This window comes from Plecotus auritus, assembly GCF_963455305.1.
Source record: "Plecotus auritus genome assembly, chromosome: 3".
Lineage (NCBI taxonomy): Eukaryota > Metazoa > Chordata > Mammalia > Chiroptera > Vespertilionidae > Plecotus > Plecotus auritus.
This window is the reverse complement of record NC_137772.1, coordinates 162,317,751-162,330,342: the sequence shown is the minus strand read 5'-3', so window position 1 is coordinate 162,330,342 and position 12,592 is coordinate 162,317,751. Positions and strand designations below refer to the sequence as shown.

General features: G+C 47.6%; 1 protein-coding gene across 3 annotated transcripts in view; it reads left to right on the top strand.

Annotated features, from left to right (window-relative positions):
• MSRB3 (methionine sulfoxide reductase B3) overlaps positions 1–3,604 on the top strand; it is a 206,167-nt gene extending 202,563 nt beyond the window's left edge. For 2 of the 3 annotated variants that reach the window (XM_080662717.1, XM_080662719.1), the window contains one exon: positions 456–3,590. In XM_080662717.1, coding sequence (XP_080518843.1) covers positions 456–614 — 159 coding nt within the window. In that variant the 3' untranslated portion in view covers positions 615–3,590. Of the gene's footprint in view, positions 1–455 lie in introns of all 3 variants that reach the window. The other variant, XM_080662718.1, reaches the window with a different exon arrangement.
• The last annotated feature ends 8,988 nt before the right edge of the window (positions 3,605–12,592 follow it).

Genomic DNA, 12,592 nt, shown 5'->3' with positions numbered 1-12,592 from the left:
GAAGGCAAACATCACCTCCGTCACGGCCAGTTAAATAGTATCTTTTACAGTGGACTTCTGCATATCTGAAACCCACCCATCCAAAGCCAAAAGTAATGCCAGGGGGAGAGATTTTATTCTGCCATGTTTCTTACAAGAGGAGATCAAGGGTCAACTCAATTCATAAAATTACTGCAGTCATTTTTCAGCTGGCTGAGAGACTTCACAGATCAAAAAATACAGTGGCTCCTAAATGATTTCTGATATGCACAATTCTAGTGTTTTTTCTTCTCAGCATGTGGTGCAGAGCCTGCCAGAAACCATCTTTGCAGCTATTGACAGGCGGATTAGAAATCATCCGCGATGGTTTCCATCGTTTCTCTACAGGATGGTCATCCATTTAAACTGCTTAATGCGCTCCTCTCAAAGCCAGCTTTGTACATGCTCTTCCCTTACACGTTGCTCTTTTCTTTCAGTGTGGTGCTCACCTTGGGCATATTTTTGATGACGGGCCTCGTCCAACCGGCAAAAGATACTGCATCAACTCGGCCTCCTTGTCTTTCACACCTGCAGAGAGCGCCGCCGGGGGTCGTGAGGCCAGCAGCCCAGCCCAGGCGGACAAGGCGGAGCTGTAGAGTACGGGGCTCGAGGGAAACAAGTGTACTTAATGCACAGCTTATTAACAGAATTCAGAATTGTCTATCTTAGATATATTTTTTCAAAAAAAAATACAGGGTCAGTTTTGTGCTATTGATATATTTCTTCTTTTGCTTAAACAAAGGCCCTGGCCACCAATGTATTTTGCTATTGACTAGATCCAGAACTGTTTATAACTTAAGCGAGCCGCGACAGTTTTGTGAAACTTCTTCACAAGCCACTTCAGTACCATTTGGCATAATTCTCCTCATCACATAGCTTCTTTTCAGATTTGTTTCCCCCGGCAGCAGTGCTTGGTCTTCAAACGTGAAAGTGGAGATCTCCAGGCGCTGTAGGGCCGGAGCTCAGAGCGCGGGAGCAGGGAGGAGACCTGTGAGACACATGGCCCCGGCATTTCACAGATAAGGATGGAGTGATGTCTCCTGAGACTTCTTAGCTTTGTGGACTGTTTGAGCTAAGGTCGTTTATTCTCACTAAAAGGGTGTGAAGGTCTAAAGTCTTTCCTTATGTTAAATTGTTGCCAGATCTGAGGGGGCGCAAGGAGCGTTTTGGCAGAGAAGTAAACATTACCTCACGGTGAGGCCTTTATTTTCCATTGAAAACTTTGGAATGTAAGACAACTGTAAAATGTGGAGCCCCATTTTGCCCAGAGTTGACAAAGAAGAACACCTGCCCTTGCCTGGTAGAAGTTTGTCCCTGCACACCTAATACCAGCTGAGTCTGGAAGGACGTGCTGGTGAATTCCGCTGTGCAAACTAAAATATCGGAACAAGCATTTCACCAGGCAGCAGAAACAAGAGAGCAGAGGAGTCCAAAGAGGATGTCCCCGGGGGCCAAGTAGCCAGTATTAGGCAGAAGAGCTGACAGGGTCCCTTTGTCTCCACTGCAAGTAGCAAACAGCACCCAAAGGGAGGGACTCTGTGCACAGGTTCAGGTGAACTCTGGAGAGAGGGTGGGAGTCAACATAGGAATAGCCAGGAGTCCCACCCTTGACACTGATCTGTTGTGTGGCAAGAGACAAGCCATTTAGCCTCTCCATGCCTCCTCTTCATGTATAAACTGAAACATACAATATTTGTAAAATAATTGACACTCTCAGGGCAAAATTATTATCTTGCTACACAGTTAAGATCAGTGTTGTGAAATTAAACTGATCTGGTTCTAATAGCCCTTGAGGCTGAAACCCAGGCATTTGAAATGGAAAGAAGTAGAGAGGAGGCTGACTTAGCTGATTGGTATGGAAACAGTTGGGCTAAGAGCCAGAAATGTTTCTTTGTAGCAGTGTGGCTGGTTTTACTCTGAGGAGCCCTGCTCAGCTGCTGTAGAACATTCAGGCTGGTGGGATGGATGTCATTGTGCACGGATATGAGCCGTGCTGATACACGTTGGTATCGCCGCCACCAGGTGTGCAGGTACAGTTTTTATGACTGATATATTTTGTCTCTGTAGCCTTGAACGCTAATCCTGAAATGTAGTTTTTTAAAAAATATTATTTTTGTAAATCGTTGAAGTCATGAAAATTGACATCTTTCCTGATATGCACCAAGACAAAAATAAAAAGAGGGACACCTGACAATTTTAGAGAAAGAATGAGAAAGTAAAATGAAAAGTTGTGACAAATCAAGATGTCAGTGTGGTCATATCTGCATTCTTCTATGTCTCCACCAGCTTCCTGGGGAGGCCCTGACGTCCTGGTGACTCCTGGTCCGCGAGGCCTCGGCTTCGCAATTCCGGATAAGTTATGCTCGTCTTCCCTCACTGCCAGGTGTTTCCCCTCAGGCCAGGGTCACTGGGGAATTTGCAGGTTTCACTCCCCTGTAGACCTGAGATATAAAATTTAAGATCATTGAAGCCTCAGCATCCAGACAGTTTTAGAAGCTGCTCCCAACCTCACAAAGGGAGCCCCAACATTATCCAGTGACCCAATGATCCCATGTAGAGTCGGCCAAAGAAGTGGGTCTCCCCGGACATTTCCCGCCACGGTGTGATCCTGTCCTTTGGGGGTCCACGCAGCACTTCTCACATCTCCCGAGTTAGGTGTGGTGGCCTGCCCTGGGGGCCCTTGGACACCAGCCACAGTGTTGGGATAGACAAGGAAGATAAACGAGGGGCTTCTTTTCTCTCCCCAGAGACTCTGGGTTCTTGTTGTTCCTTCACTTTTACTGTAGGGCTTAACATTCCCCTCAAAAAACTCCATTTCTAATCCTTAGTCTTTGTTTCACGGGAAGCCAGTTTTTATTCTTCTACGTTTCCCAGCATCAACTTTTAAGAAAAATGTAGCATCCATTGAAAAAAAAAAAGTGGTTTGATTCCAGATTGCTTTTGAGTTTAAGTGGTATCAAATTTCAGTATATTTCTGTCTTATGTTAAGGAAATATATTACTAAAATGTCAGTGAGCAATAATGTCAGCTGTCGAGCACTAGATTTATTTTTGCAGGATATGGAGTGCAATGAACTGAGTCAATATGGTGAGGTGTATGTGATCTGTGGGAGTTATGCCATTTAGCATAGGAAATGCAGGGGACTTTCCCTCTCTGCCCCAGTCCTTGCTGTACCGTTAGGAGACGCAGACTTCTGCCGTGTGTACAAAACATGTCCAGACAATCATGCAGAACAGGTCTGAAGAAAGCAGCAGTATATATCGTATTAGAGGACATTTATATGTATTTTAACCTTGTACTTCTTAGATGCATTTACATTCTTAATGCAAATAACATAGTAATTTAAAAGCCTCTCCATGTTAACTGAATTGAAAATCTCTTGCTTTAAGTACAGAATACAATGGAATACTATTTGTTCAGAAGGACAAATATTCTTTTTGCCTTAGATAGCATTGTAATAATTTTTTCTCAAACAATTCAAAACTTTTGAAAATGATGTGAAATTTTCATTAAAAAATCCCTTTTCTATGTTTATTGTATACAATAATTATGCAATAAATTTCTTTATAGAAGTGTTTTCTTGTCTGACTCCTAGACTCCTCATTTTTAGCACAGATGCGTGGACCGCCCATTGGAGTTTGCAGTAGGCTGCTCTGCTGACCTCCTCACCTGGCTGACAAACCTGTAGTTTGCGTAGAGGGCCTTTTACCTGTGTGGCCTTTGCAAGCTGGGGCTCTAAGTGTAGGGTGGAGCCCCAGAACCGAGGAAGGGCCTCCGGGATTCGGAAGATTGGAGGAAAGGGAAACACTTGCTGAATTACTCCACCTTCACCTCACCTCAGCAGAAACTTCAGCAGCTTGTCTGTGTTTTTCTGCTTCAAATATGGACTTTGGGGAGTTTCATCCTGATAGAACTCTATGGATAAAAATACAGGAATGATACCATGCTGATGCCTAGGTTTCCGTTAATTTGACAGGAAACTTACACTGTTCTCAAGAATCGGTCTCTAAGGAAATACATAAGGAGTTGCCCATTGCTCACAGATGAGTTTACCTTTAAAATCATCTCTGCAGAAGCGTTTCTGTACACAGTCATGCATCACATAATGTTTAGGTTAATGATGGACTGGATCGACATGATGATTACCCCACAAGATGGTCCCACACCAAACGTGTAGTCTCCAGACTGCAGCATCAGTATCACCTAAAAAATTGCTACTAATACAGGTGTTCAGGCTTCTCCCACTTAACTGCACCAGGAATTCTGGGTTGGGCCCTCACAATTTGTGCTTTAGCAAGCCTGCCATGCGATTCTGGTTCTTGTTCAAGTTTGAGGACCGGTGCCTTGGAACTTCTAGTGATAAAAATTCAGTTACTACTCATTTTAAAAGCATTTCTATCTGACTGCCCCCTCCCTCCAAAGGCCTGATTTGTCATCACTGGTTGTCTTGCTAAAGAGATGGTCAGTTTTCCCAAAGCTTCATGTCTTTCAGTTCTTCTCGCCCTTCGCTGCTGTCTGTCTTGATGTCTCGTCAACCAGCACCACCTTACCTCCTCGTAGTGTTTCTAGGTTTACTGCAGGCTGCCCTGTGGTGCTCAGCTGCCTCTCTAAACTGCTGGGTGTCCATGGCAGGGTTCATCTCAGCAATTCCTAGAATTAGAGAACAGACCTACATTGCAATCCTGTATATACAGAGTGAGCCAGGAACACGGAGAGCTGTTACAGCCACAGAGCTCCGTTGTAACCTTAGGGCTGTTCAGTAAGGTTTTCAGGACCCACATAGAGTGTGAGAGCTCCGTCCAGAGGCCCTCCTGATTCCTGTCTTGGTTAAGATCTCTGTCATTAATGTTGATGTTTCCCCTGTTGATAGAGCTCTCTCTCTGAAAGCATTGCTGATCAGCAGTGAAGTCCTTTCATTTCAGTGGCCTTTTGTCCCTCAATACTAGGAAAGATCTCTCCTGGGTGTTTCAGCTAACGTTGAGGGAAGGTGCGTGGACTGGAACTGCTCCTGTGTAGGCTCCACAAGCAACAGGCACATAGCTTAACAACAAGAAGAACATACTAGTAGAGCCAAATTAAAAACAACGTAACAAACTTAGTCTGTACGATTCCAAACCAGGAGCTCAAACCTGCAAGTAGTGAAATAAGGGGTCATTATTGTCTTGGACAGATTGAAGCTCTTGATGACAGATCCAGCAACTGGAGAGGTTTCCCCTTTCACAATAGATTGAGAAATGTGGACCAGGGCCTTTTTCCTTCTAAGAAAGACAAAGGGAACGAAAGTAAGAAGCAATAGTAAGACAAGGTTGTGCAGGCCTGGGCTGGTGGTTTGGGGAAAGCTGTGTCCTTCAGATGCCACACGCTTCTGTGTGCAGTTACAGTCAGGACTTGGTGAAGACACTTCTTTAGGTGCGATGCATGAATCCAAAAATCTACTCCCATTTTACTCTTCAAATATGCACCACCTTTGAACCATGAGAAATCAGCATTACCCAGGGTAGCCTCCTGCAGATTATTATCGGGGGGAGGGGGTGATTCTTCAGCGTTAAGCAGTTGTGAGGAGCTTTGTCGGTGTCATGTGAGGAGTGTCAACCTATGAACCAGGAGGTCATGGTTCGATTCCTGGTCAGTGCACATGCCCAGGTTGCAGGCTCGATCCCCAGTGTGAGGCCTGCAGGAGGCAGCTAATCAATGATTCTCTCTCAGCATTGCTGTTTCTACCTCTCTCTCCCTCCCCCTACCTCTCTGAAATCAATAAAAAAATTTTTTTTTAAAAAAAGAAAAGGACTTCATAGGAGGGAAGGTGACTCACTGAAAGATGCTTGGTGTGGTGAGAATTCAGGCGGGCTCTTATGGCATGGGGTGCAGAGATGGTTAAAGGGGATCCCAAAACAATTTCTTTTGTGGTCTTAACCAAAAGGGGTGTGGCAGTTACGGCTCCAGCAAGGGAGATATCCTGAGCCACAGGGCCCGGTTGCTGCCTATAATACCCTATGCGCCTATTGTGGTGCCCATGTTTCTGGTATGTCCAAGAGCAGACGGGTTCATTAAACTCTCCCCTGAGGCTTAAAAGGCCATGTTGTCGCCATAAAATTGGGTTGGGACTGTCATTACTTAGTAAAACATACAGAGATTTTTTTGCCATAAGACAGAGATTTGAGATTCAGTTTTGCAATAGCCCAAGAAAGCCTCACAGATGCTGTTTAGGTTTGGACCTTGAGAAGTTTAGGACCAGGAAGCCTGCTTGGGTCCCAGTGTAATCCTTGTTCTGATATGAGAGGCCCCAAACATGGAATCTGGGCTTAGACAAGCTGATTTTTCTTTGGAGATTTTCTGTCCTTTAAGGCTACACATTCTGAAAGGTGAATGCTATCTTCCTGTGAGAAGACCTGGGAGGAAGAGAAAGAAACAAGTCATCCGTGTATTGCAACAAAGGAGAACCTTCAGAGAAAGTTACATCATCCAAACCAGCCTCAAGATTTGTGAGAAATAGGAAGGGCTCTCAGCAAAATCCTGAAGGATTACCGTCCAGGTGTACTGTTTCCCTTCCCAAGTGACGGCACAAAGGTATTGGCTAGCTCCATCCCTGGAATGTTAAATAATGCACTGCATAACTCACTTACATAAAGAATTTATTTCCAGCTGGGAACGATGCTAGTAGTGTGTGAGGGTTAGGAACAACAGGGTGTGGAGGGTTAACAATGCTGTTTATTGCTCAGAGGTCCTGGTCCTGGACAAACCTCCATCCTCGGCCCTTGGGTTTTATCATCAGTAAAATTGGAGGGACTAAGGCCTTGAGCTCTGTAATCTATTATAGGCTTCATACCTTGAAGGACCCCTTGACTTATGGAAGATTGAGTGCTTCTGGGAAGGGGTTTTGAGGGATCCATTTGATCTTATGAGGTGGTGCGCTGTGAATTTTGCAAGTACCAGTTGGAGATTTTGCCCACAAAGAGGATGACAGCTGGTCCAATAGGAATCACTGATCAGTGGTCCAGAGCCAGTTATAGTGCTGTCAGAAAAAGAAGTAAGTGCCTCTTAGTTCACCTGATTGGCTATTTTGAGAGCTACTGTCAAATTTTAGGATTATTTCCCCCCTTCAGGAGAATGAAATTTTGGCATGATACTTCTCTAGGAAGTCTCAGACTAATAAATAAATAGGGGCAGAAGAACTAAGGAACTAAGAAATGATCTCTTAAAGGGCCTAAATAAAAAGGCATGGGTTCAGAGACAGAAACCTGCGGAGGTGTTTGAAGTCCCCACTATCTGGACTGTGTATTACCTGGAGCAGGGGCCACTTCATAGCAGCGGGGTTAGCACTGAGCTCAGGTGTCCAGAGGACAGAGAGATTTCTTCCCAACTTGGAGAAAAGTTTCTCCAAGCCGATGAAGAGGGAGAACTGGGGAGAGCCCCTGTAGTTCCTCAGGGCCCCGCCATTGGGATGAGGAAAGCCTTGGGAAGGCTGGCTAGGAGGCTGAGGCCTCTTGAAGTGCTTAAACTTATGACAGCCTCTTTTCCAGTATCCTGACTCTTTGCAATACCAGCAGAAGCAAGGAGACTTTGGGTTTTGTATAGCGGGCTTCATTTGCCAGGGCTGAAAATTAAAAATCTTCATGGTCTTACTTCTGGTGGCTCATCTAGAATACAAGCAAGCTTATTTACCAAATTAACCCAATCTAGAGTGGACATGGTTTCCCATTTCATCCTGGTTCTTTTAACTAAAAGGGGAAAGTCTCAGTTCAGCCCATTAATAAACGCAGAGTTAAAGGCTACTCGAGTAGAATCCACATCTGGAGGAATATCAGTATTTTTTTTTTAAATATGAAGTTGATTATAATAGTCAGATCTGTCAGACTTTTGTGAGCAGGTCTGAATTTTGTCCTGATCAACAGGCTTTGGAAAGGCTTCTGAAATTGCTCAGTAGAGATCTCTAGCGACTTTTCTAGCATTTTCCTCAAAATCAGAATTTGTTTTTAAAAAAATCTGTTTGGGATCTTCCCATTGGGCAAGCCACATTCAATGTCAAGTCAGGCTTCACCAACTAGCATATGAACTAGCTGATGTGAGTTAGAAAACCCAGGCTGGTAGGTTTGAAAAATTATGTTAATTTCTTCAGCAAATCTGTAAGGATCCTCAGTTACTTTAGGAAATTCTTTGTTGTTAATCCTCACTGGAGGATATTTTTTCCACTGATTTTTAGAGAGAATGAAGGGAGGGAAAGATGGGGAGGAGAGAGAGAGAAAATGAGAGAGAGAGAGAGAGAGAGAGAGAGAGAGAGAGATTAATTGGTTGCCTCCTGCATAAGTCCTGACTGGGGTCAGTAATGAACCTGAAACCCAGGTACATGCCCTTGACCAAGAATTGAACCCTAGACACACTTGGGTGCATGGGCCGATGCTCTAACCACCTAGAACACTGGCCATGGCAGGAAATTCTTTAACTATGGCTCATAATTCAGCTTTAGTTTAGGGAACATGTCAAACTTTGGGGTCCTCAAAGGGCTTAACTTTAAAGGGACAGGAACTTAAGTTCTTTTCAGAAGGGAAGAGAAAGATAAGGGGAGAGGCTGTTATAACCAGAGAGCTCTGTTGTAACCCTTGAATTCTTGTAGCTCTTTTGTGCCTGACATAGGGTGTGAGAGCTCCTTCCACAGGCCCTCCCGATTCTCATTTTGGTAAAGGTCTCATAAATGTTGACAACCTGAAAAAGTGTTGCATGTCATGTAAGAGTAGTCTGGTGAGAACTCTTCCCACCCACTGTCTCCCAGAGGCTGGCCTTGTCCTAGACCAACTGGAAAGGGATTGGCCAGAAGGTGAGTTTAGGTTCTAAATTAGGTAGCTCTGATTCCCAAACCTCTGGAAGTCTGTCCTGTGAGTAAGGGGTGTTTATGGAGCCATCCCAGGATAAAGCTATGGGAACCAAATCAGATCCTTAGGCCCACATGAGATTTCCCCAATTTTTAGGTTGGTTATGGAACCATTGTCAGATTATGGCTGCCTGGGAACCTTATTCTTATTTCGAGATTTCAATTCCCCTCCCTGTAGGGTCCATCACCACAACTCCCAGGAAACACATTCTCACCCATATCATCCAGGCTGGGCAGGAACCTGGCAGATTTTCAGGATTAAGAGCAAGGCAGCTCAGCTAGTAATCACTAAGTCCTTCCCTCGCACTGTCCTGACAGGGTAAGGGTAGAGAAAGAAATAACGTGGGACCAAAGTAAGAGAGCGTGTGTACCAGTCTCAGCCTATGATGACAGCAATGCTATCTGCTAGAAATGCCGGGGGGCACTCACCTGGGCCCCAGTGAGCTTCCCACTGACATCTCCCCTTTCCAGGCCAATGTTATGACTGGAACCATCCTTGTGGTTCTTATTCTGATTGCAATATGCCCTTTAGGAAGAACCACCAGGAAACTCTGAAGAAAAAATGTTTATTACTTAACAGGTTCTGGAGCATACAAGGCATGCCAGGGACACACAGAGAGGTTCCAGGTATATATAGAGTATATATATATATATATAGAGAGAGAGAGAGATAGAGAAAGTATGGGCCTGGGGTCTTCTTTTATTGGGGTCAAGGTTGGGGGTCTAGAGTTTCCCAGGCTCACTCTTTATTGGAGAATTTAAATATAAGAGTGGCTTCTCTGGTTGGTGTGGCTCAGTTGGTTGGGTGTCGTTCTGCACACTAAAAGATTGCCTGTATGGTGCAATGCCCAGGTTGCGGGCTCCATTCCCAGTGTGAGGTATGCAGGAGGCAGCCAATCGATGTTATACTCTCACGTCAATGTTTTTCTCTCTCTTCCTCTCTCTCTGAAAATCAACAAACTATTTTTTTTTTTTAAAAAAAGAGGGGATATTTAAAGTGTGGGACGAGAGGGAAGGAAAAAGCCACCCAAATGGCCAGTTGTTTAAATAAAAAAGAACCTCCAAAACAAGAGCCTCATCTTGGGGGGATCTAAGCTAGCCTTCATTGAAGTGAGTGCCTTTTTTTTTATTTTTTCAAGAGGCTATCTCAGCTTTCAAAGCTTATGTCAGGCACTTGCATTACCCAAAAGAAACTCACCTGTCCAGCTCACACTACAATCCTGTGATGTGGGGCATCAGAGTCAATAGTGAGGACATACACAGCCTGGGTGGCTGATGTGCTAAATAAAAGTCAGGGGTAGGGCCCTGGCCAGTGTGACTCAGCTGTTAGAGTGTCAGCCCAAGCACCGAAGGGTCACAGGTTCAATTCCCGGTCAAGGGCACGTACCTTGGTTGCATGTTCGATCCCCATCCCTGATTAGGCATATGCCGGAGGCAACCAATTAAGTGTCTCTCTTACTAGCAGACACGTCGATGTTTTCTCTCTCCTCTGTCTCTCTCCCCCTCCCTTCCTCCTTTCCACTTTCTCTGAAAAGCAATGGAAATAATATTATTGGATGAGGATTAACAACAACAATAAAAAAGTCAGGGGAGGGCATGTTGTATTTCAGAAACTGAACATCTAAGTAGGATTATAGCAGTTATTATTCTACTAGTGACCCAGTGCACGAAATTCGTGCACATTAAAAGGGGATTAATTAGAGGAAATAATTTAATATTACTATTTGCCCTTTCTCTATAATAGAAGTGTCAGAGATGAAAGAAAATTAGTAAACTGTATATGAAAACCTTCCTCCTGTCAGAGTCTGGGGCGAACCACGGGACCCAGAGTCAAGTCCCCACCCACCCACATGTGTCTCAAAATTGTGTGAGACCCAGACCCAGCTGGCCCCCACCCCCATTGGGCTAGATCAAGACCTGGCCAGTCCCACCCTTGTCAAGCCCTGCCAGGCAGGGGACGTAGCCTCAGGTCCCCTGGCCTGGCACCAGGATGAGGGGTGTGGCCTGAGGTTCCCCAGCCCAGACCAGGGTGGGGGGCGTGCCTTGAGGTCCCCTGTCAAACCCTGCTGGGTTGGGTGCATGGCCTGAGATCCCCCATCAAGCCCCACCAGGCGGGGGCGGGGGGGGGGCTTGCAGCCTGAGTTCCCCTGACCCAGCACTGGAGGTGCACCTTGAGGTCCCCCGTCAAGCCCCGCTGGGTGGGGAGCATGACCTGAGGTCCCCTGTCAAGCCCCACCAGGCAGGGGGGTGCAGCCTCAGGTTTCCTGGCCTGGTGCTGGGGTGGGGGGTGCGGCCTGAGGTCCTTTAGCCCAGCACCAGGGCAGGAAGCACACCTTGAGGTCCTCCGTCAAGCCCCACCGGGCGGGGGGCGTGGCCTTAGGTCCCCTGGCCTGTTGTCGGTTAGGGATTGTGGCCTGAGGTCCCCCAGCCTGGTGCCAAGGCGGGAGGCATGGCCTGAGGTACCCTGTCAAGCTCTGCCAGGTGGAGGGTGTGGTCTGAGGTCCCCTGTTAAGCCCAGCCAGGCAGAGGGGCACAGCCTCAGGTCCCCTGGCCCGGTGCTGGGGCAGGGGGCATGGCATAAGGTCCCCTGTCAAGCCCCACTCAGCAGGGGGTGCAGTCTGAGGTCCCCCAGCCTGGTGCTGGGGTGGGGGGTGCAGCCTGAGTTCCCCCGACCCAGCACTGGGGGTGCACCTTGAGGTCCCCTGTCAAGCCCTGCTGGGTGGGGGGTACGGCCTGAGGTCCCCTGTCAAGCCCTGCTGGGGCGGGGGGTGCGGCCTGAGGTCCCCCGTCAAGCCTCACTTGGCAGGGGGTGCAGTCTGAGGTCCCCTGTCAAGCCCAGCCAGGCAGAGGGGTGCAGCCTCAGGTCCCCTGGCCCGGTGCTGGGGTGGGGGGTGCAGCCTGAGGTCCCCCGTCAAGCCCCACTGGGCAGGGGGTGCGGTCTGAGGTCCCTTGGCCTGGTGCCAGGGTGGGGGTTGTGGCCTGAGGTCCCCAGCCTGGCGCTGGGGTAGGGGGAGCAGCCAGAGGTCCCCCAGCCTGGCGCTGGGGTGGGGGGGAGCAGCCTGAGGCCCCCTAGCCCAGCACCAGGACAGGAAGTGCACCTTGAGGTCCCCCGTCAAGCCCCGCCTGGCGGGGGGCATGGCCTCAGGTCCCCTGGTCTGGTGCTGGGGTGGGGGCACAGCCTGAGTTCCCCTGACCCAGCACTGGGGGTGCACCTTGAGGTCCCCTGTCAAGCCCCACTGGGCGGGGGGTGCAGTCTGAAGTCCCCTGTCAAGCCCAGCCAGGCAGAGGGGTGCAGCCTCAGGTCCCCTGTCTCGGTGCTGGGGTGGGGGGTGCAGCCTGAGGTCCCCTGTCAAGCCCCGCTGGGCGGGGGGTGTGGTCTGAGGTCCCCCGGCCTGGTGCCAGGGTGGGGGTCGTGGCCTGAGGTCCCCAGCCTGGCGCTGGGGCAATACCATCTGGAGGTAGAAAGAAATCACATACAAACATAACCACATAACACAGACACAGAGACCCGTATAGCTCCTGTCCTAAAAGTTTAGCCATCAGGCTCAACAACATATAACTTACTAGTTTATAAATCACTGTTGAATCCAAAGTGGCAGATGGCACAGTTAGGGTTACCCCCTCCAATGGCTAAAGCTTTATATTGCTATTTATGGAGAAGACTTTTAAGATTTGTATTTACCTTTGATAAGTAATCTTAAGGTGTCT